Raw genomic sequence first — 25,030 nt, forward strand, 5'->3', positions numbered from 1 at the left:
TCACATTAAAATACCATAATAAGATATAATTTGTATGATTAAGACCCTTACCTGTCTTCTTCCTCTTCTTTCAGCTTGCGCGCCGCCTGCTTTGATTGTTTAATTTGTAAGTCCAGTCTGTGTAAGAAGTCTTTGGCTGACAGCTCCTCCGGTAGGGGCTGGACAGGTTTGGAATCATCAGCAGGTGGGGAAAGGGGTGGGGAGGGCCCATCAATATCCTGCAACACAGCATAGGAGGTATTGGATTCTTGACACGTTGTCTCCAAATCCCCATCAGGAGATTCCAGAGACAGTCCATTAAATATGCAGCGCTTCTCTGACACCACTGGGATGTTGAGGCTGTTTCTCAGGAAGATGCAGTCATTGCTGAATAACTTGTTGGCTCTCTTAATTTGCTCCATCTGGAATCACGGCAACAACAAGAACAATGTTATTAGCAGTACAAATATGACAGTCCCTATGCTCTTCAGTAAAGATTTCAGTTTCATATATATGGTGCTACTGTTAATTTCTTCAGTGAGTGTTTTTGTTGTTGTTTTTTTTGTTGTTGTTTTGTTTGTTTATTTTTTGACATTTTTCACTTTAGTGCCAATAGTGGCACTCAGTGTGTACTGAGACATTACATAGCGGAATATGAAACTAAATTCTTAGAAGGGAATTTCCTGTAATTAACTGCGAAAACAGTGAATTCAGGGAAAATCAAGAGTTAGGATGAAGGACAACCATGGCTGAAATGGTGAATTAGAAGTACATATGAATTCACAGAATTGGAGATTCCCTGACAGTAACAATTTTCCAAATGTGATCAGCCCAGACTTGCACTGTTGCTATAATCATGCTGTTAATTTGTCAAAAATCAATTCTGTCAAGCATGAAATTCCCAAATAATGAGAGTACTGAGCTAATGAACTAATGGTAGGATTTTTTCGTGGCTCAAAATGGATCTTGTTTCTGGCACATGTACCATATCTTTTGAAGTACAACCCCTGGCAAAAATTATGGAATCACCGGCCTCGGAGGATGTTCATTCAGAGGTTTAATTTTGTAGAAAAAAAGCAGATCACAGACATGACACAAAACTAAAGTCATTTCAAATGGCAATTTTCTGGCTTTAAGAAACACTAAGAAATCAAAAAAAAAAAAATTGTGGCAGTCAGTAACGGTTACTTTTTTAGACCAAGCAGAGGAAAAAAAAATATGGAATCACTCAGTTCTGAGGAAAAAATTATGGAATCATGAAAAACAAAAGAACGCTCCAACACATCACTAGTATTTTGTTGCACCACCTCTGGCTTTTATAACAGCTTGCAGTCTCTGAGGCATGGACTTAATGAGTGACAAACAGTACTCTTCATCAATCTGGCTCCAACTTTCTCAGATTGCTGTTGCCAGATCAGCTTTGCAGGTTGGAGCCTTGTCATGGACCATTTTCTTCAACTTCCACCAAAGATTTTCAATTGGATTAAGATCCGGACTATTTGCAGGCCATGACATTGACTATGTGTCATTTTGCAAGGAATGTTTTCACAGTTTTTGCTCTATGGCAAGATGCATTATCTTGAAAAATGATATCATCCCCAAACATCCTTTCAATTGATGGGATAAGAAAAGTGTCCAAAATATTTACCTTTACCTGACATGCAGCCCCATATCATCAATGACTGTGGAAATTTACATGTTCTCTTCAGGCAGTCATCTTTATAAATCTCATTGGAACGGCACCAAACAAAAGTTCCAGCATCATCACCTTGCCCAATGCAGATTCGAGATTCATCACTGAATATGACTTTCATCCAGTCATCCACAGTCCACGATTGCTTTTCCTTAGCCCATTGTAACCTTGTTTTTTTCTGTTTAGGTGTTAATGATGGCTTTCGTTTAGCTTTTCTGTATGTAAATCCCATTTCCTTTAGGCGGTTTCTTACAGTTCGGTCACAGACGTTGACTCCAGTTTCCTCATTTGTTGTGCATTTTCAATTTTTGAGACATATTGCTTTAAGTTTTCTGTCTTGATGCCTTCCTTGGTCTACCAGTATGTTTGCCTTTAACAACCTTCCCATGTTGTTTGTATTTGGTCCAGAGTTTAGACACAGCTGCCTGTGAACAACCAACATCTTTTGCAACACTGCGTGATGATTTACCCTCTTTTAAGAGTTTGATAATCCTCTCCTTTGTTTCAATTGACATCTCTCGTGTTGGAGCCATGATTCATGTCAGTCCACTTGGTGCAACAGCTCTCCAAGGTGTGATCACTCCTTTTTAGATGCAGACTAATGAGCATATCTGATTTGATGCAGGTGTTAGTTTTGGGGATGAAAATTTACAGGGTGATTCCATAATTTATTCCTCAGAATTGAGTGATTCCATATTTTTTCCCTCTGCTTGGTCTAAAAAAGTAACCGTTACTGACTGCCACAATTTTTTTTTTCTTGATTTCTTATAGTGTTTCTTAAAGCCAGAAAGTTGCCATTTGAAATGACTTTAGTTTTGTGTCATGTCTGTGATCTGCTTTTTTTCTACAAAATTAAACATCTGAATGAACATCCTCCGAGGCCGGTGATTCCATAATTTTTGCCAGGGGTTGTAAATAAGTAACCGTTACTGACTGCCACAATTTTTTTTCCTGATTTCTTATAGTGTTTCTTAAAGCCAGAAAGTTGCCATTTGAAATTACTTTAGTTTTGTGTCATGTCTGTGATCTGCTTTTTTTCTACAAAATTAAACAACTGAATGAAAATCCTCCGAGGCCGGTGATTCCATAATTTTTGCCAGGGGTTGTATAAGCTGCACAACCTCACATACTTGTGCTAAAAAAAGTGACATACTCCGGAAAACATGGTCCATGCATTAATGGCCTTAGATTTGCAGATTACTTAAATAAAAAGAAAATAATTGAGAAATTATCACAAAACAATCTCAAAACTGAAGGTGTGCTGTTCTATAGATAAATGAAAAGGCTACAGCAGTTCAATAAACTAAGTGTTCACTGACTTGGAGCTGTTCCACATATGTCTTTATGTAACGGCTGAATGGATCCTTGTCATTTGATTGGTGCTTTGTATGTCACATGACATGGATTATTTATCCCATTTGTGTTGCATTGCATTTAGAGTGCATTTTTGGTTCCATTTAGAGTGTAATTTTGGTTCCATACATTTGATGCCATTGCATTCAACACACACACACACACACACACACACACACACACAACAAATCCACTGCGCTGTAAGCCATCTGATGTGACTTTTTTCGCTGCACTGAGGAAATACAGTTTTTTTTTTTTGGTAGTACACGCGCGCAAGCACCGCACGCATGCTCACACAAGCTGGGTGGCACTTAGTTTTAAAACAAACATGGCGGAGTTTGTTTTGCTGACAGATGAAGATTTGATGCACGGCATGGCGAACTTCATCATCAGAATTATTTCTGGACTCCTATTTAAAGTTTGTGTTGGATTACTGATGTCAAAGGTAGCAGTTTCGCACCAAAGCTGGATTAATTTCTGACGTAATTTTTTTTGCCGCACTGAGGAGGTACCAAAATGTAAATCCCTTTTCTGTGGTTTGGAAATTAATATAAAATGACAAGGATCTATTTTAGCCGTTATATAAAACAAATAATGAATGTTTTTACATTCTTTCAATGGAACAAATATTTAATTCAGTGAAAGCTGAAACATACCATTCAACAAGGCAAAGCAGAGTTGAATGGTATGTTCCAGCTTTCACCTCATAAAACATTCGTACCATTGAACTGATAAACATTCATTATTTGTATAATAGTCAATAATGACTACTTTATTACTTGCTAGAGAAGCCAAAATAAATTATTTTTAATTGTAATTTTGTACTATGCTACAAATGATTTGACCAGTAGATGGCAGTATGATGATGACTAAGGATTTTTTTCTCAGAGGTAGATGCTAATCTTGGAAGATCTTTCTATGCAGATAATGGTGCATTGGAGGTTTTTTTTTGTTTGTTTGTTTTCCCCATGGATGGCAGCGCATGCACACGCAGCGGCTCCTCTCGCTCCCAACACAATGATGTTTTTGTGTTTTTTGTGTTTCTGTTCATCGTGCTCGTCTCACCCTTACATCTCTAGGTGCACTTATTCCCGGGAGTTTCTGCTTGACATCTGCAGAAATACGGCCAGAATCACGCACCTAACTACAGCGAACTTGGAAAAGTTACGTGAGGACGGCTTACTCCGGACGCCTGTCAATCCCCAACCCCCACTCCTGTATCCAGCCCACAGTGGAGGCGCCATGGACGGAACCTGAGGAAGCAGAAGAGGGGCAAGCGCAGAGGTATCAGGGCTAGGTTAACCGCCAGACCTAGGGATGGGTATCGAGAACCGGTTCCTTTCGGGTATCGTTAAGAAATGATTCGATCCACCGACATCAATAAGCTTTGTGCTTAACGATTCTGTTATCGGTCCTTCAGAGTGGTCGTCGTTTTGGGGGGTGTTTGTCAGGAAAATGATCATTTCTCTACATTGATTACAGACCCTGCAGCGGGTCCGTTATCAACTTTTCTGCAGCGCGGCTTTGCTCTGAACCTTGAATCAATTGAAGCATGGTTCGCAGATTGAAGCAATGCTTCAACCTGTTGCTTTGTTTATACTTTCTTTCTTTCGCTTAATTTTCCCCCGCTAAAACCCTAAAGAGCATACGTCTGAGTATTATTTACCTTTTCTATGTTAAACCGACCTGTTATGGTCTTCTGAAACAGTTGATAGATGTATTTTATAACTTAAAAACGGGAGCAATGCTAACGCGTTAGCATGTCTATGGCATTTTCAATGTTAAAAGTTAGCATTACGCATTTGCAGCTGCCATCACGTTCGGGTGCATCTGTTTTCAAATTGGAATATTTCTTAAATTTATTTTTGCTTATATATTAATAATCTAATGCTTATTATATACAATTTTAGAGAAAAAGACAAAAAGAACCTGAATAGAAACACAACAGAAAATATAAAAACAACTAACAATGAACATACATAAATAAATAAATACATATAGAAATAAATAAGTGTTTCCTGTCAACACCTAGTGACTCTCACACCTCCATTTCATCCCTGTCTTATTTAATTTTAATGACAGTTTGTTTCGGTCAAACCATATTTTCAGTTTGTTAATTTCTTCAGTGATTTCCTCCAGAACTATCTGCCAAACTAGAAAACTGCTGCATCCTAGAAAGAGCAGAATACTACTGGAATGAATTTGAATTCACTGCAGTTTATCGTCTGGAATAGTCCCAGATTGCATTTCAGAGCTTCTAGAATTCAAACATTTTCGTGCAGGTGGTGTTGGGGGGTAATTTTGGATTTCAGCTTTTTTGTTTTTCACCACTTTCATCCCTGAATATGTCAATCGTGAGTCACGTTTGTGCGGATTAAAGTTACTAACTGGAACTCCTGTCTAAACGAGAATCGTCCTCCGTTCTGTTCACACAGATCCAAACGCTGCACAGCTCTCTGACAAGTCAAAATAGAACGATAGAATCCAGTCTGAAACACCGTTTTGTTTATTTTTATTTATGTCCAGAGATCAAGGGTACAGTGACCAATTTCATATTTACTTTAAGACTCAATGAAATACATAGAAAACCTGTAAAGCCTACTTTTAGTACAAAAGGTATCGAGGTATCGATAAGGGAATCGATAAGGAATCGGATCGATAAGCAGAATCGATAGATAAAATCTTATCAATACCCATTCCTAGCCAGAACTTACTGGCCGGCTATCCCTTCCATCACCCTGGCCAACGTACGCTCGCTGGACAATAAACTGGACCATATTCGTTTACTCCAGACATCTTCCAAGACTGGAGGTGAGTGCTGTGTCTTTGTTTTTGTGGAAACATGGCTCAACGACAGCGTCTCGGACCATGCTATCCAGCTAGCGTGGCTAACATGCTACCGGGCGGACAGAGTGCTCGTCGAGGGGGGAAAGTCCCGTGGCGGAGGACTCTGTGTTCCTGGTGCCGCAATGCTGTTGTTGTTTGCAAGCACTGCTCACCACTGGGGGAGCTGATGATTATTAAGTGCCGGCCATTCTACCTGCCGAGGGAATATACTGCTATTCTGCTGGCAGCTATATACATCCCTCCCAGCTCCAACAACAACAGGAGCGAGGCACTGAACGAACTCCACAAGCACATCAGTGAACAGCTGACAGCCCACCCTGATGCCTTCCTCAGCCTGGCTGGGGATTTCAACCATGCCAACCCCAAGAGTGTGTTTCCACAACTCCATGGACATGTCAACTTTCCCACTAGAGGCACCAATATCTTGGACAATGTTTACACCACACACAAGGAAGCCTACAAAGCTTTCTCCCTCTCCCACCTTGGGATCTCCGACCACTCCACTGTTATGCTAATGCCTGCATGCAGACCGCTGGTTAAAGTCACAAAACTAGCCAAAAAGGTGATCCGGGTGTGGCCAGAGGGGGCATCAGAAGCGCTCCAAGACTGTTTTTACACTACTGACTAGAGCATGTCCAGACAGACAGCCACCTACAACAACACCACAGACCTCCAGGAGTACACGGAGATCGTCACTGTCTACATGGGGAAGTGCATGGATGACGTCACGGTCTCCAGATCCATCACCATTCGAGCCAATCAGAAACCTTGGGTGACAGGGGAAGCCCACAGGCTCCTGAAGGCTCAAAACGTTGCCTTCAGAGCTGGGGACGAGGTGGGCCTAAGGACAGCCAGGGCCAACCTGTCACGAGGAATCAGACAGGCTAAGAGACAGTACTCCAGGAGAATCGCTGACCACTTCAAGGACAGCAGAGACTCCAGGAAACTACGGCGGGGTATTCGGACCATCACAGACAATAAGTCCACCCTGCAGATCTGCGACAACTCCCCCTCTCTGTTGAATCAGCTGAACAACTTCTTCGCTCGCTTTGAGGTGGACAACAACATTCTAGCACAGAAGATCCCTCCGCATTCTGACATCCAGGTGCTGTCACTACCGTCGGACAGCGTGAGGTGAACACTCAGAAGGATCAACGCGAGGAAAGCCCCTGGTCCCGACGATATTCCTGGTCGGGTCCTAAGGGACTGTACTGAGGAGCTCACGGATGTCTTCACGGACATCGTCAACATCTCGCTGAGACAAGCTGTTTTCCCAACGTGCCTCAAACCACCACCATCATCCCGGTCCAGAAGAAGTCATCTCCCTCCTGCTACAATGACTACTGCCCAGTCGCACTCACTCCCATCATTATGAAGTGCTTCGAGCGGCTAGTCATGGACCACATCAAATCTGCTCCCCCCCCCCGGGCCCCTACCAGTTTGCATATCAGTCCAACCGCTCGACCAACGATGCCATCTCCACTGCCCTCCAATCAGCCCTCTCTCACCTGGAGACCAAGGACTCGCACGTCAGAAGGCTGTTCATCGACTTCAGCTCAGCATTCAATACAATCATCCCCCAGCAGCTCATCCACAAACTAGTCCAGCTGGGACTCAACAACTTCCTGTGCAACTGGCTGCTGGAGTTTCTGACAGGGAGACCACAGGCAGTTCGGGTCAGCAGCAACACCTCCAGCACCATCAGGCTGAACACAGGAGCCCCCCAAGGATGTGTGCTGAGCCCTCTCCTCTTCACTCTGCTGACCCACGACTGCACACCTACATCCAGTTCCAACCTCTTCATCAAGTTCGCAGATGACACGACTGTGGTGGGTCTCAATCAATCAATCAATCAATCAATTTTTTTATATAGCGCCAAATCACAACAAACAGTTGCCCCAAGGCGCTTTATATTGTAAGGCAAGGCCATACAATAATTATGTAAAACCCCAACGGTCAAAACGACCCCCTGTGAGCAAGCACTTGGCTACAGTGGGAAGGAAAAACTCCCTTTTAACAGGAAGAAACCTCCAGCAGAACCAGGCTCAGGGAGGGGCAGTCTTCTGCTGGGACTGGTTGGGGCTGAGGGAGAGAACCAGGAAAAAGACATGCTGTGGAGGGGAGCAGAGATCGATCACTAATGATTAAATGCAGAGTGGTGCATACAGAGCAAAAAGAGAAAGAAACAGTGCATCATGGGAACCCCCCAGCAGTCTACGTCTATAGCAGCATAACTAAGGGATGGTTCAGGGTCACCTGATCCAGCCCTAACTATAAGCTTTAACAAAAAGGAAAGTTTTAAGCCTAATCTTAAAAGTAGAGAGGGTGTCTGTCTCCCTGATCCGAATTGGGAGCTGGTTCCACAGGAGAGGAGCCTGAAAGCTGAAGGCTCTGCCTCCCATTCTACTCTTATAAACCCTAGGAACTACAAGTAAGCCTGCAGTCTGAGAGCGAAGCGCTCTATTGGGGTGATATGGTACTATGAGGTCCCTAAGATAAGATGGGATCTGATTATTCAAAACCTTATAAGTAAGAAGAATTTTAAATTCTATTCTAGAATTAACAGGAAGCCAATGAAGAGAGGCCAATATGGGTGAGATATGCTCTCTCCTTCTAGTCCCCATTAGTACTCTAGCTGCAGCATTTTGAATTAACTGAAGGATTTTCAGGGAACTTTTAGGACAACCTGATAATAATGAATTACAATAGTCCAGCCTAGAGGAAATAAATGCATGAATTAGTTTTTCAGCATCACTCTGAGACAAGACCTTTCTAATTTTAGAGATATTGCGCAAATGCAAAAAAGCAGTCCTACATATTTGTTTAATATGCGCATTGAATGACATATCCTGATCAAAAATGACTCCAAGATTTCTCACAGTATTACTAGAGGTCAGGGTAATGCCATCCAGAGTAAGGATCTGGTTAGACACCATGTTTCTAAGATTTGTGGGGCCTAGTACAATAACTTCATGTCTTTATGTCTGTAAGACAATCCTGCAGTTTAGCTAATTGGTGTGTGTCCTCTGGCTTCATGGATAGATAAAGCTGGGTATCATCTGCGTAACAATGAAAATTTAAGCAATACTGTCTAATAATACTGCCTAAGGGAAGCATGTATAAAGTGAATAAAATTGGTCCTAGCACAGAACCTTGTGGAACTCCATAATTAACTTTAGTCTGTGAAGAAGATTCCCCATTTACATGAACAAATTGTAATCTATTAGACAAATATGATTCAAACCACCGCAGTGCCTTTAATACCTATGGCATGCTCTAATCTCTGTAATAAAATTTTATGGTCAACAGTATCAAAAGCAGCACTGAGGTCTAACAGAACAAGCACAGAGATGAGTCCACTGTCCGAGGCCATAAGAAGATCATTTGTAACCTTCACTAATGCTGTTTCTGTACTATGATGAATTCTAAAACCTGACTGAAACTCTTCAAATAGACCATTCCTCTGCAGATGATCAGTTAGCTGTTTTACAACTACCCTTTCAAGAATTTTTGAGAGAAAAGGAAGGTTGGAGATTGGCCTATAATTAGCTAAGATAGCTGGGTCAAGTGATGGCTTTTTAAGTAATGGTTTAATTACTGCCACCTTAAAAGCCTGTGGTACATAGCCAACTAACAAAGATAGATTGATCATATTTAAGATCGAAGCATTAAATAATGGTAGCGCTTCCTTGAGCAGCCTGGTAGGAATGGGGTCTAATAAACATGTTGATGGTTTGGATGAAGTAACTAATGAAAATAACTCAGACAGAACAATCGGAGAGAAAGAGTCTAACCAAATACCGGCATCACTGAAAGCAGCCAAAGATAACGATACGTCTTTGGGATGGTTATGAGTAATTTTTTTCTCTAATAGTTAAAATTTTGTTAGCAAAGAAAGTCATGAAGTCATTACTAGTTAAAGTTAATGGAATACTCAGCTCAATAGAGCTCTGACTCTTTGTCAGCCTGGCTACAGTGCTGAAAAGAAACCTGGGGTTGTTCTTATTTTCTTCAATTAGTGATGAGTAGAAAGATGTCCTAGCTTTACGGAGGGCTTTTTTATAGAGCAACAGACTCTTTTTCCAGGCTAAGTGAAGATCTTCTAAATTAGTGAGACGCCATTTCCTCTCCAACTTACGGGTTATCTGCTTTAAGCTACGAGTTTGTGTGTTATACCACGGAGTCAGACACTTCTGATTTAAAGCTCTCTTTTTCAGAGGAGCTACAGCATCCAAAGTTGTCTTCAATGAGGATGTAAAACTACTGACGAGATACTCTATCTCCCTTACAGAGTTTAGGTAGCTACTCTGCACTGTGTTGGTATATGGCATTAGAGAACATAAAGAAGGAATCATATCCTTAAACCTAGTTACAGCGCTTTCTGAAAGACTTCTAGTGTAATGAAACTTATTCCCCACTGCTGGGTAGTCCATCAGAGTAAATGTAAATGTTATTAAGAAATGATCAGACAGAAGGGAGTTTTCAGGGAATACTGTTAAGTCTTCTATTTCCATACCATAAGTCAGAACAAGATCTAAGATATGATTAAAGTGGTGGGTGGACTCATTTACTTTTTGAGCAAAGCCAATAGAGTCTAATAATAGATTAAATGCAGTGTTGAGGCTGTCATTCTCAGCATCTGTGTGGATGTTAAAATCGCCCACTATAATTATCTTATCTGAGCTAAGCACTAAGTCAGACAAAAGGTCTGAAAATTCACAGAGAAACTCACAGTAATGACCAGGTGGACGATAGATAATAACAAATAAAACTGGTTTTTGGGACTTCCAATTTGGATGGACAAGACTAAGAGTCAAGCTTTCAAATGAATTAAAGCTCTGTCTGGGTTTTTGATTAATTAATAAGCTGGAATGGAAGATTGCTGCTAATCCTCCGCCCCGGCCCGTGCTACGAGCATTCTGACAGTTAGTGTGACTCGGGGTGTTGACTCATTTAAACTAACATATTCATCCTGCTGTAACCAGGTTTCTGTAAGACAGAATAAATCAATATGTTGATCAATTATTATATCATTTACTAACAGGGACTTAGAATCAATCAATCAATCAATCAATCAATTTTTTTTATATAGCGCCAAATCACAACAAACAGTTGCCCCAAGGCGCCTCATATTGCAAGGCAAGGCCATACAATAATTATGTAAAACCCCAACGGTCAAAACGACCCCCTGTGAGCAAGCACTTGGCTACAGTGGGAAGGAAAAACTCCCTTTTAACAGGAAGAAACCTCCAGCAGAACCAGGCTCAGGGAGGGGCAGTCTTCTGCTGGGACTGGTTGGGGCTGAGGGAGAGAACCAGGAAAAAGACATGCTGTGGAGGGGAGCAGAGATCGATCACTAATGATTAAATGCAGAGTGGTGCATACAGAGCAAAAAGAAAAAGAAACAGTGCATCATGGGAACCCCCCAGCAGTCTACGTCTATAGCAGCATAACTAAGGGATGGTTCAGGGTCACCTGATCCAGCCCTAACTATAAGCTTTAGCAAAAAGGAAAGTTTTAAGCCTAATCTTAAAAGTAGAGAGGGTGTCTGTCTCCCTGATCTGAATTGGGAGCTGGTTCCACAGGAGAGGAGCCTGAAAGCTGAAGGCTCTGCCTCCCATTCTACTCTTACAAACCCTAGGAACTACAAGTAAGCCTGCAGTCTGAGAGCGAAGCGCTCTATTGGGGTAATATGGTACTACGAGGTCCCTAAGATAAGATGGGACCTGATTATTCAAAACCTTATAAGTAAGAAGAAGAATTTTAAATTCTATTCTAGAATTAACAGGAAGCCAATGAAGAGAGGCCAATATGGGTGAGATATGCTCTCTCCTTCTAGTCCCCGTCAGTACTCTAGCTGCAGCATTTTGAATTAACTGAAGGCTTTTTAGGGAACTTTTAGGACAACCTGATAATAATGAATTACAATAGTCCAGCCTAGAGGAAATAAATGCATGAATTAGTTTTTCAGCATCACTCTGAGACAAGACCTTTCTGATTTTAGAGATATTGCGTAAATGCAAAAAAGCAGTCCTACATATTTGTTTAATATGCACTTTGAATGACATATCCTGATCAAAAATGACTCCAAGATTTCTCACAGTATTACTAGAGGTCAGGGTAATGCCATCCAGAGTAAGGATCTGGTTAGACACCATGTTTCTAAGATTTGTGGGGCCAAGTACAATAACTTCAGTTTTATCTGAGTTTAAAAGCAGGAAATTAGAGGTCATCCATGTCTTTATGTCTGTAAGACAATCCTGCAGTTTAGCTAATTGGTGTGTGTCCTCTGGCTTCATGGATAGATAAAGCTGGGTATCATCTGCGTAACAATGAAAATTTAAGCAATACCGTCTAATAATACTGCCTAAGGGAAGCATGTATAAAGTGAATAAAATTGGTCCTAGCACAGAACCTTGTGGAACTCCATAATTAACTTTAGTCTGTGAAGAAGATTCCCCATTTACATGAACAAATTGTAATCTATTAGACAAATATGATTCAAACCACCGCAGCGCAGTGCCTTTAATACCTATGGCATGCTCTAATCTCTGTAATAAAATTTTATGGTCAACAGTATCAAAAGCAGCACTGAGATCTAACAGAACAAGCACAGAGATGAGTCCACTGTCCGAGGCCATAAGAAGATCATTTGTAACCTTCACTAATGCTGTTTCTGTACTATGATGAATTCTAAAACCTGACTGAAACTCTTCAAATAGACCATTCCTCTGCAGATGATCAGTTAGCTGTTTTACAACTACCCTTTCAAGAATTTTTGAGAGAAAAGGAAGGTTGGAGATTGGCCTATAATTAGCTAAGATAGCTGGGTCAAGTGATGGCTTTTTAAGTAATGGTTTAATTACTGCCACCTTAAAAGCCTGTGGTACATAGCCAACTAACAAAGATAGATTGATCATATTTAAGATCGAAGCATTAAATAATGGTAGGGCTTCCTTGAGCAGCCTGGTAGGAATGGGGTCTAATAAACATGTTGATGGTTTGGATGAAGTAACTAATGAGAATAACTCAGACAGAACAATCGGAGAGAAAGAGTCTAACCAAATACCGGCATCACTGAAAGCAGCCAAAGATAACGATACGTCTTTGGGATGGTTATGAGTAATTTTTTCTCTAATAGTTAAAATTTTGTTAGCAAAGAAAGTCATGAAGTCATTACTAGTTAAAGTTAATGGAATACTCAGCTCAATAGAGCTCTGACTCTTTGTCAGCCTGGCTACAGTGCTGAAAAGAAACCTGGGGTTGTTCTTATTTTCTTCAATTAGTGATGAGTAGAAAGATGTCCTAGCTTTACGAAGGGCTTTTTTATAGAGCAACAGACTCTTTTTCCAGGCTAAGTGAAGATCTTCTAAATTAGTGAGACGCCATTTCCTCTCCAACTTACGGGTTATCTGCTTTAAGCTACGAGTTTGTGAGTTATACCACGGAGTCAGACACTTCTGATTTAAAGCTCTCTTTTTCAGAGGAGCTACAGCATCCAAAGTTGTCTTCAATGAGGATGTAAAACTATTGACGAGATACTCTATCTCCCTTACAGAGTTTAGGTAGCTACTCTGCACTGTGTTGGTATATGGCATTAGAGAACATAAAGAAGGAATCATATCCTTAAACCTAGTTACAGCGCTTTCTGAAAGACTTCTAGTGTAATGAAACTTATTCCCCACTGCTGGGTAGTCCATCAGAGTAAATGTAAATGTTATTAAGAAATGATCAGACAGAAGGGAGTTATCAGGGAATACTGTTAAGTCTTCTATTTCCATACCATAAGTCAGAACAAGATCTAAGATATGATTAAAGTGGTGGGTGGACTCATTTACTTTTTGAGCAAAGCCAATAGAGTCTAATAATAGATTAAATGCAGTGTTGAGGCTGTCATTCTCAGCATCTGTGTGGATGTTAAAATCGCCCACTATAATTATCTTATCTGAGCTAAGCACTAAGTCAGACAAAAGGTCTGAAAATTCACAGAGAAACTCACAGTAACGACCAGGTGGACGATAGATAATAACAAATAAAACTGGTTTTTGGGACTTCCAATTTGGATGGACAAGACTAAGAGACAAGCTTTCAAATGAATTAAAGCTCTGTCTGGGTTTTGGATTAATTAATAAGCTGGAATGGAAGATTGCTGCTAATCCTCCACCCCGGCCCGTGCTACGAGCATTCTGACAGTTAGTGTGACTCGGGGGTGTTGACTCATTTAAACTAACATATTCATCCTGCTGTAACCAGGTTTCTGTTAGGCAGAATAAATCAATATGTTGATCAATTATTATATCATTTACCAACAGGGACTTAGAAGAGAGAGACCTAATGTTTAACAGACCACATTTAACTGTTTTAGTCTGTGGTGCAGTTGAAGGTGCTATATTATTTTTTCTTTTTGAATTTTTATGCTTAAATAGATTTTTGCTGGTTATTGGTAGTCTGGGAGCAGGCACCGTCTCTACGGGGATGGGGTAATGAGGGAATGGCAGGGGGAGAGAAGCTGCAGAGAGGTGTGTAAGACTACAACTCTGCTTCCTGGTCCCAACCCTGGATAGTCACGGTTTGGAGGATTTAAGAAAATTGGCCAGATTTCTAGAAATGAGAGCTGCTCCATCCAAAGTGGGATGGATGCCGTCTCTCCTAACAAGACCAGGTTTTCCCCAGAAGCTTTGCCAATTATCTATGAAGCCCACCTCATTTTTTGGACACCACTCAGACAGCCAGCAATTCAAGGAGAACATGCGGCTAAACATGTCACTCCCGGTCCGATTGGGGAGGGGCCCAGAGAAAACTACAGAGTCCGACATTGTTTTTGCAAAGTTACACACCGATTTAATGTTAATTTTAGTGACCTCCGATTGGCGTAACCGGGTGTCATTACTGCCGACGTGAATTACAATCTTACCAAATTTACGCTTAGCCTTAGCCAGCAGTTTCAAATTTCCTTCAATGTCGCCTGCTCTGGCCCCCGGAAGACAATTGACTATGGTTGCTGGTGTCGCTAACTTCACATTTCTCAAAACAGAGTCGCCAATAACCAGAGTTTGATCCTCGGCGGGTGTGTCGTCGAGTGGGGAAAAACGGTTAGAGATGTGAACGGGTTGGCGGTGTACACGGGGCTTCTGTTTAGGGCTACGCTTCCTCCTCACAGTCACCCAGTCGGCCTGCTTTCCCGGCTGCTCGGGATCTGCCAGGGGGGAACTAACGGCGGCTAAGCTGCCTTGGTCCGCACCGACTACAGGGGCCTGGCTAGCTGTAGAATTTTCCACGGTGCGGAGCCGAGTCTCCAATTCGCCCAGCCTGGCCTCCAAAGCTACGAATAAGCTACACTTATTACAAGTACCATTACTGCTAAAGGAGGCCGAGGAATAACTAAACATTTCACACCCAGAGCAGAAAAGTGCGGGAGAGACAGGAGAAGCCGCCATGCTAAATCGGCTAAGAGCTAGTAGCTACGCTAAGCTAGCGGATTCCTAAAAACACGCAAAGTGAATAATGTGTAAATAATTTAGAGGTGATTCAGCAGAAGGAGTGCTTTAGTTAAGGCACGTAAAGATTACACTGGGAAACAAATCGTAATCTAGATAACTAGATCAATCTAACTGCGCAGATTAAACAGCTAACAGATACAGAAAAACACCGCTGTGCTCCGGAACAGGAAGTGATACAATACCGCAGTGAGAGCCAACCTCCAGTAGAGGCAAGCAAGAGATCATTGATCTCATCAACAAAAACGATGAAACAAGCTACAGGAGTGAAGTGAGCCGCCTGGCCACGTGGTGCACAGACAACAATCTCCACCTGAACGTGGAGAAGACAAAGGAGATTGTCGTGGACGTCAGGAGAGAGCCCGCTCAGCATGCTCCACTAACCATCAATGGCGCTGAAGTGGAGTGGGTGAGCAGCACAAAGTTCCTGGGTGTACACATCTCCCAATACCTGTCCTGGAACATCAACATCACATATCTGGCCAAAAAAAGCCCAACAGCGACTCTACTTTCTGCAGAAACTGAGGAAAGCAAGAGCCCCGACCCCCATCATGTACTCCTTCTACAAGGGTACCATTGAGAGCATCCTGACCAGCAGCATCACTGTGTGGTACGGTGCCTGCACAGTATCCTGCCGCAAGGCCCTGCAGTGCACTGTGAAAGCAGCTGGGAAGATCATCGGTGTCCCCCTCCCCTCTCTGCTCGGACATCTACCACACCCACCTCACCTGCAAAGCCACCAGATCGCAGGTGACCCCACCCACCCAACTCATAGCCTTCTTACCCTTCTGCCATCGGGGAGGAGACTGCAGAGTCTCCGGGCCAAAACCAGCAGGCTCAAAGACAGTTTCCTCCAACAAGCAGTCAGGATGTTCAACTCCCTCCCTTCTCTGCCCCCACCACCACCACCACCGCCACCACTGACCCTGCATGTCCACACACACCTCACTTTATCCTCCCCATTGCACTATTGCATCCACATCAGGACCGCCTGTACTGGTACATTAGTATACAGTCATTGCACTATCATCATCGTATTTAATGTCATACTGTTTACAATGGTACACTTTTGCCATTTGCACAACAGCATCATACTGTTATATTTACATGACCTACACTGTTTATACTGTTTTATATTATTTTTATTTGTAAATCAGTAATATTTAAGGTAAATTTTTTTACTTAGCTTACTAGTAGTTTTTATTCTATACTCTGCACCGTGGGTCTGAGAGCACTGAAATTTCATCTGTGCCTTATGTCGAGCATGTATAGCATATTTGACAATAAAGCTGACTTTGACTTTGAAGGGTCGAAATGCTGCACTTATTGGGAAAACGCTTCAGGTGGCTGTCAGCCCAGTGGAGAGATGAGGCAATAAGTGGGGATTCCATTTTTCTCTGAAAAAACAAAACAAAACACAAGCCATATATTTATCCAAAAAGCATAATAATCCACCAATTCCAATTAAAGTTAGTGTGCAGTCAGTTAAGCAGGTTCAAACTGTGCGGCTTTTGGGTGTCTGAATGGATTGTATCCAGACAGTTGTAACAAGATGTAAAAAGGCAGCAAATATCATGAGGTATTTGGCAGGGAGCTAGCATGAAGTCTCTGAATCAAATCTATTTTGCCATAATAAGATCTGCCTTAGATTGTGCATGTATTGTATACAGCTCAGCCGCAAAATCTCAGCTACAAAAGCTTGATGTGATACAAGCTCAGGCCCTCCATGTATGTTGTGGAGCTTTCAAGACATCGTCAATCCCAGCTCTTCAGGTAGAGGTTGGGGCATTACCTTTAACCTTGATGTGTCTCCAATCAACTATGGGGTACTGGACAAATTTACAGGCTCACAAACAAACACATCCTACCAAATCTGTTTTAAACCCATATTGAGAGTTTTGGTAGTGTTAGTGCACTTGCTTTCAATGCGGAAGGTTCCTGGTTCAAACCCCACCCCGGCTAGGGCAGTCACAATTATTACAATATTCGCCAATCACAATTAGTTTTCATATTCGTGAATATTTTTCATATTCGTGACTACTGTGAATTATTTATTTTATCCACAAAGTTGCATAAAACGACTCAGAATCTGCGGCAGCAGCAGCAGCCGCACGCAGCGTTGCAGCCTCTCTCACTCTGTTTCCCTCGTCGTGGTCGGATGGTTAGCGAGGCTAGGATATTAACATGGAGGGTGAGGAGGTTCTGGTTCAAATGCCACGTACCACGGCACCACTGTGTATGCATTTCGGTTCAAGCCTAACGATAAGGGAGAGCCCAGTAACGTGGAGGAAGTGATATGTAAACTTTGCTGTAAAAAAGTGCAGATCAAAAGCGCTAACACAACAAATCTGAGACAACATCTACAGACCCACCACCCACAGCAATATGCCGAATTTGGAAAGACCACACCACCACAATCGCCAGCCAGTGCAACAGCAGCTGGTGCATCCTGTTAGCTGGCTCTTAGCAAATGTGAGTTTGTTTCAGTGCTTGCCCTGTTGCAGCAAACTGATCACAATACATCCTCTTAAGGAATGGAGAAGATACTAATGTCTTTGCTTATTTCTTGATGTTCAAAACATTAAGAAATTTCTCTTATTAAATAAAGTGTAGAGTACAGCACAGATAGTGTCTCATTAAAGCTAATTATACTACGGTACTGCTAATTATACTACGAAACTGCTAATTGTGACAGCCCTAACCCCGGCCACATTTCTCCATGTAATGTGGAGTTGTGTCAGGAAGGGCACGTAAAATTTGTGCCAATTCAACATGCAGATCTACCTTGGATTTGCTGTGACGGCCCGAGTGCAAAACAAGGGAGCAGCCGAAGGAACTTAAATAGGAAATAGTTACAAGTTACAAGTGTTTCACGTGGGTTCCATCTCATTCTGAAATTGAGGACAATGAAGGAGTACATCAGCTGGCAAAAGCAGCTGTGAAATCAGAAATACAGATCAACATTCTACTTTGTAAATCTGAAGTCAAAACAATCACCAAGACAGAAATGAATAAAGCACAGCAAAAGCAATGGGACAAGGAATCTAAGGGTCAGTTTTTTGTATAAAATTCTGGAACAAGTTGTATCACAGAGACAGGGTAGATGGAGTCACAGGGAAGAAGAAGTAATCATGACTATACAGGTTTAAATCATACACAACATCATTGGAAAACATAAAACCGATCAGTGTTTAGATGCAGCAGCAGGGAGACTGCTGAGGAAGCGTTACCGGAGTGCCAAACATACGACAGACAGCAACAAATTCTATTAGATGATGTCAGAGCGCTAGGACTAGACATGGGCCGATAACCAGTTTCACGGTATACCGCGGTATGAAAAAACCACGGTATCAAAACCACTAAACTTTTCTGTTACACCGTCCCTACAGTATGAGCGGGTTATGAGAATTTTTGACAGGCAGAGCGGAGGCGGCTGCCGCCCTTCCCCCCCGGCATGCACCTCTGTCTCTGTTTACAAACAGACAGCTAATGTTAGCTAGCTCTGCATCATGGTTGAAGGAGGCGAAAACTGCAGTGAACTTTTCCCTTTGTCTAAAAGGACCAAGTCGGCTTTTTCATTTTATTTTCCGCACAACAGCCCTTCAAGGCAAAAATGGTGGCAACAAAGCACTGTAGCTATGGCCTGTGTCGGACTCAGAGTGATTCAAGATACCCACAAAGGATTACATGGAAGAAGTAAACTTTATCCCATCTTTGAAACCACTGAGAAGTACAAGCAGTGGACTTGAGTCGTGCTGGTGTTTAACCAAATTTCTCCCACAAACATGTCAAGAAGGACAAATACATCTATTCCAAGTACTTTGTTGGTGAAGCTGGGCCAAGTATTGAGCATCCGGAGTTCCGGACGTTATTCCAGCCATGTTTCTCCCAAACCATGTAAGTCACGTTTCCCACGGGGCAGATGCTACATGTCTAAAAGAGTGACTATTATTTTGGTATTTTCTCTAAAGTTATCAGTGATATAGTGCTCATAGCGGTAGACATCATGTCAATTAGTGTGCCTGAATCACGTGCGCTTCATATGCAAATAGCCATAATGTTGTTAAAGCACATTTTAAAGCTATACATAATACCGTGAAACTGCGGTAGTTTTGCCCACGATTATCATACCGTCCAAATCTCATACCGGCCCATGCCTAGCTAGGACAGACCAGTTTTTCCGTGTTTTGGCCCGACGCGTCGTTCCTATTGGACAGCGCAAAGCTACGTCACAGTTCAGAGCGGCGAAAGTTAGACTGGGTTGAACTTTGACCGCGTCAGCCTGCTGACAAGCGGCAATGCGCGCTCCCATCAGAAGCATCGCTTTAGCTTTTGACGCCTCTAAAGAGCAACATGTCTCATTGAAAGTAATGCTTTTTAGACCAATTCCTGACGCCTCTGATGCTTCCAAAGCGTCCAGTTTGAAAGGCCCTCACTTTAGGGATTACTTTCTTTTTCTATCAATCAATCAATTTTTTTTATATAGCGCCAAATCACAACAAACAGTTGCCCCAAGGCGCAACAGACTCTTTTTCCAGGCTAAATGAAGATCTTCTAAATTAGTGAGACGCCATTTCCTCTCCAACTTACGGGTTATCTGCTTTAAGCTGCGAGTTTGTGAGTTATACCACGGAGTCAGGCACTTCTGATTTAAAGCTCTCTTTTTCAGAGGAGCTACAGCATCCAAAGTTGTCTTCAATGAGGATGTAAAACTATTGACGAGATACTCTATCTCACTTACAGAGTTTAGGTAGCTACTCTGCACTGTGTTGGTATATGGCATTAGAGAACATAAAGAAGGAATCATATCCTTAAACCTAGTTACAGCGCTTTCTGAAAGACTTCTAGTGTAATGAAACTTATTCCCCACTGCTGGGTAGTCCATCAGAGTAAATGTAAATGTTATTAAGAAATGATCAGACAGAAGGGAATTTTCAGGGAATACTGTTAAGTCTTCAATTTCCATACCATAAGTCAGAACAAGATCTAAGATATGATTAAAGTGGTGGGTGGACTCATTTACATTTTGAGCAAAGCCAATAGAGTCTAATAATAGATTAAATGCAGTGTTGAGGCTGTCATTCTCAGCATCTGTGTGGATGTTAAAATCGCCCACTATAATTATCTTATCTGAGCTAAGCACTAAATCAGACAAAAGGTCTGAAAATTCACAGAGAAACTCACAGTAATGACCAGGTGGACGATAGATAATAACAAATAAAACTGGTTTTTGGGACTTCCAATTTGGATGGACAAGACTAAGAGTCAAGCTTTCAAATGAATTAAAGCTCTGTCTCGGTTTTTGATTAATTCATAAGCTGGAATGGAAGATTGCTGCTAATCCTCCGCCTCGGCCCGTGCTACGAGCATTCTGGCAGTTAGTGTGACTCGGGGGTGTTGACTCATTTAAACTAACATATTCATCCTGCTGTAACCAGGTTTCTGTAAGGCAGAATAAATCAATATGTTGATCAATTATTATATCATTTACTAACAGGGACTTAGAAGAGAGAGACCTAATGTTTAATAGACCACATTTAACTGTTTTAGTCTGTGGTGCAGTTGAAGGTGCTATATTATTTTTTCTTTTTGAATTTTTATGCTTAAATAGATTTTTGCTGGTTTTTGGTGGTCTGGGAGCAGGCATCGTCTCTACGGGGATGGGGTAATGAGGGGATGGCAGGGGGAGAGAAGCTGCAGAGAGGTGTGTAAGACTACAACTCTGCTTCCTGGTCCCAACCCTGGATAGTCACGGTTTGGAGGATTTAAAAAAATTGGCCAGATTTCTAGAAATGAGAGCTGCTCCATCCAAAGTGGGATGGATGCCGTCTCTCCTAACAAGACCAGGTTTTCCCCAGAAGCTTTGCCAATTATCTATGAAGCCCACCTCATTTTTTGGACACCACTCAGACAGCCAGCAATTCAAGGAGAACATGGGGCTAAACATGTCACTCCCGGTCCGATTGGGGAGGGGCCCAGAGAAAACTACAGAGTCCGACATTGTTTTTGCAAAGTTACACACCGATTCAATGTTAGTTTTAGTGACCTCCGACATCATTACATAAGCACAAGTTGAGTGAAATGACAAATGGTAAATTGGCAAGAATCTGCTGGCTGAAACCTGCTCATGCTTTGGCTAAAATGAAGTAATTAGTTTTTTTTTTATGATTGAGAATGTTATTGTCGCTTGCTAATTCTAGTCTGTTGTACATACTGTAAGATGTGTTGTTTGATCCACATTTGTGATTTACTTCTGTTTCCCCTATCCACTGGGTCGTTATTGTAAATAAGATTTTTTTTTTTTCTTAATAACTAACCTGGTTAAATAAAATAAATAAATAATCACTGATTAACATCTTGACTTTTTAATAATACAATTTTTTCTTTTTTTTTTAAAGTTAGCTATCTGGTGTTTTGACAAAATGCCATAATTGTCACTCTGTTGCTACTGAGGTGCCACAAGTTAATTAACTTTCCATCCTGACTCTACTCTGGCAGCAGTTATATGACTCAATTCAACCCAATCACCTTCCTAAATCTGTCTTACATGTAGATGGACAGAAGTAAGTTCTGTGTGCAAACCAAACAATATTTGAAATGCAACTTTCTTTGTATGTTTCTCTGACTTCTGCAGTTAATTTGATTTTAAGCCCCAGCAGCGTGCACGTGTGATGGATCATGCATGATGAGCAGCTGACTGCACACGCACACACGGTGACCTGCTGTGGAAGGGGAAAGCGAAAGCGAGCTCACCGTCACTCCGTATCTGAGCGCGACGCCCTGCAGGGTGTCGCTGTCCGTAACACGATGCTCGATGTATTTCTCCCCCAGTGACGCCGTCACGCTGGCTGTGCTGCCGTACGAGCGGATCTTGGTCCGGGCCAAACTCTGGGAGAGTTCGCTCTCTGACTCCGAGCCGGACCTGGACCGAGGGAAGACGGGCTGGACAAGCCGTCCTCCTGCATCCCGAATCGACAGGACGGGCGAGAACTCCGCCATCTTCTCCCAAATAAACCCCACACCACCCCGCTTCTGTGCCTTTAAAGCTCCGGGTGACTCACTGCAAATAAAGTAGTTATTTGTGCCGCAGGAAGACTCCCAGTCTCGGATACATTAAACACGGCAGTCCGGACACGGAGACATGTTTCAAACAAACGGGACCGCTGCTGCCGCTAGCTCAAGTTAGGGTTTTTGTTTTTTTCTACATGCCCTCTGATGACGTCAACGCGTAGAACACGTCACAGTGCGTCAGCGTTGAAGCAGGAAGCAGAGGGGTATTTTTAAACTCTGGATGGATCAGCCAGTGATCCCCCCCCCCTATTAAATAATAACGAATGAGCAATAGTTAAAAAGCCAGAGAGCAGTCACACAAAATTGATACAAAGGCATTAAAAGTAAGATGAGTTGCATTATGGGGCTGGTCACCAAGGGCACAATTTAGAACTACAAATTGGGGGAGACAAAGTGCTAGGCCCACAGGGCCGAAGCCAATAGGCCGGGGGTCTGGGGGCCGCTTTAGGCACCCCAGAAGCCAACGGTTTCTAGATAAGCTCAGATGCATTCTGAGCATCCAGAACAGTAATTTTAATGTTTTGAGAAGACCATAAAGTGGACACCATTTGACTTATACAATTTGAAATTGTGGATATAATTACTTTATTCTGAGAATAGCCAGCATTGATTTTATTAACATCCTGGTGTAAATAAGGTATCACCACAACAAATATCTTTAAAAAAACAACTGCAATGTGGTAAAATGTTTTCATAAATATGACAGAACAGGCTCTTACTCTTAATAATTATTAACTATTGCTGTATATATACTGTATTTTTTTTCTCAAGATTTGTTTTTGAATAAGTTTGAAAAAACAACAGATCATAAGTTTAGGATAACTTACTTATGAATTTAATTTTTGAAGTGGCACTAATGACACTCACGCCGAACATAATTTCACTTGCAGATGGGCTTTCTGAGGTCCCAGATAGCTTTTCTGATTTCCTTTTCTAACTTTCAGAATTTAGTAAATTAGCATATGGTCCATTGATACTTATGTGTAGATACTTGTCCCTAGAGGCAACTATTTTTGGTTTCAAATCTGGGCAAATGCAGTCACAGAAAATTCCGAATGTGACAAACAAGAAACAGGTGTTGTAAACAAGTCAATGCTGCTAAAAATACAAACTTGCATATATATATACGAGGTCTGTCAATAAAGCAACGTCCCTTTTTATTTTTTTCAAAAACTATATGGATTTCATTCATATGTTTTTACGTCAGACATGCTTGAACCCTCGTGCGCATGCGTGAGTTTTTCCACGCCTGTCGGTGACGTCATTCGCCTGTGAGCACTCCTTGTGGGAGGAGTCGTCCAGCCCCTCGTTGGAATTCCTTTGTCTGAGAAGTTGCTGAGACACTGGCGCGTTGTTTGATCAAAATTTTTTCTAAACCTGTGAGACACATCGAAGTGGACACGGTTCGAAAAATTAAGCTGGTTTTCAGTGAAAATTTTAACGGCTGATGAGAGATTTTGAGGTGATTCTGTCGCTTTAAGGACTTTTCACGGTGCGAGACGTCGCTCAGCGCTCTCAGCCGCCGTCGTCAGCCTGTTCAAGCTGAAAACCTCCACATTTCAGGCTCTATTGATCCAGAACGTCGTGAGAGAACAGAGAAGTTTCAGAAGAAGTCGATTTCAGCATTTTATCCGGATATTCCACTGTTAAAGGAGATTTTTTTAATGAAAGACGTGCGGACGGATCCGCGCGTCGGGACGCAGCCGGCGCGGTGCGGCGGCACAGGAAAAACACCTCCATGTTGATAACCATTTGTAAAATCCAGGCGGCTTTTGATGGCTTTCAGTGGAGTGAGTATATGAGAAATTGTTTAACAGCAGGACATGTTCCAACTTGTCCTTAAGGCTTTCAACAGAGGTGTTTTTCCTGTGGCGGAGCCCGTCCGCACGTCTTTCATTAAAAAAAATCTCCTTTAACAGTGGAATATCCGGATAAAATGCTGAAACCGACTTCTTCTGAAACTTCTCTGTTCTCTCACGACGTCCTGGATCAACAGAGCCTGAAATGTGGAGGTTTTAAGCTTGAAACAGGCTGACGACGGCAGCTGAGAGCGCTGAGCGACGTCTCGCACCGTGGGAAGTCCTTAAAGCGACAGAATCACCTCAAAATCTCTCATCAGCCGTTAAAATTTTCACTGAAAACCAGCTTAATTTTTCGAACCGTGTCCACTTCGATGTGTCTCACAGGTTTAGAAAAAATTTTGATCAAACAACGCGCCAGTCTCTCAGCAACTTCTCAGACAAAGGAATTCCGACGAGGGGCTGGACGACTCCTCCCACAAGGAGTGCTCACAGGCGAATGACGTCACCGACAGGCGTGGAAAAACTCACGCATGCGCACGAGGGTTCAAGCATGTCTGACGTAAAAACATATGAATGAAATCCATATAGTTTTTGAAAAAAATAAAAAGGACCGTTACTTTATTGACAGCCCTCGTATATACGAGGTCTGTTAGAAAACTACCCGACCTTTTTATTTTTTGCAAAAACTATATGGATTTGAATCATGTGCGCTTGCATCAGCCAAGCTTGAACCTTCGTGCGCATGCGTGAGTTTTTTCATGCCTGTCGGTTGCATCATTTGCCTATGG

At 42.1% G+C, this 25,030-nt stretch overlaps 1 protein-coding gene across 1 annotated transcript in view; it reads right to left on the reverse strand.

Annotated features, from left to right (window-relative positions):
- The window catches only part of lysmd2 (LysM, putative peptidoglycan-binding, domain containing 2), a 39,232-nt gene extending 16,679 nt beyond the window's left edge, over nucleotides 1-22,553 (reverse strand). The window contains exons 1-2 of the mRNA XM_034194384.1: nucleotides 22,123-22,553; nucleotides 52-401 (exon numbers count right to left, since the gene is read on the reverse strand). Coding sequence (XP_034050275.1) covers nucleotides 52-401; nucleotides 22,123-22,368 — 596 coding nt within the window. The 5' untranslated portion in view covers nucleotides 22,369-22,553. The remainder of the gene's footprint in view (nucleotides 1-51; nucleotides 402-22,122) is intronic.
- Between the last annotated feature and the right edge of the window lie 2,477 nt (nucleotides 22,554-25,030).

This window comes from Thalassophryne amazonica, chromosome 2 (genome assembly GCF_902500255.1).
Source record: "Thalassophryne amazonica chromosome 2, fThaAma1.1, whole genome shotgun sequence".
Classification (NCBI taxonomy): domain Eukaryota; kingdom Metazoa; phylum Chordata; class Actinopteri; order Batrachoidiformes; family Batrachoididae; genus Thalassophryne; species Thalassophryne amazonica.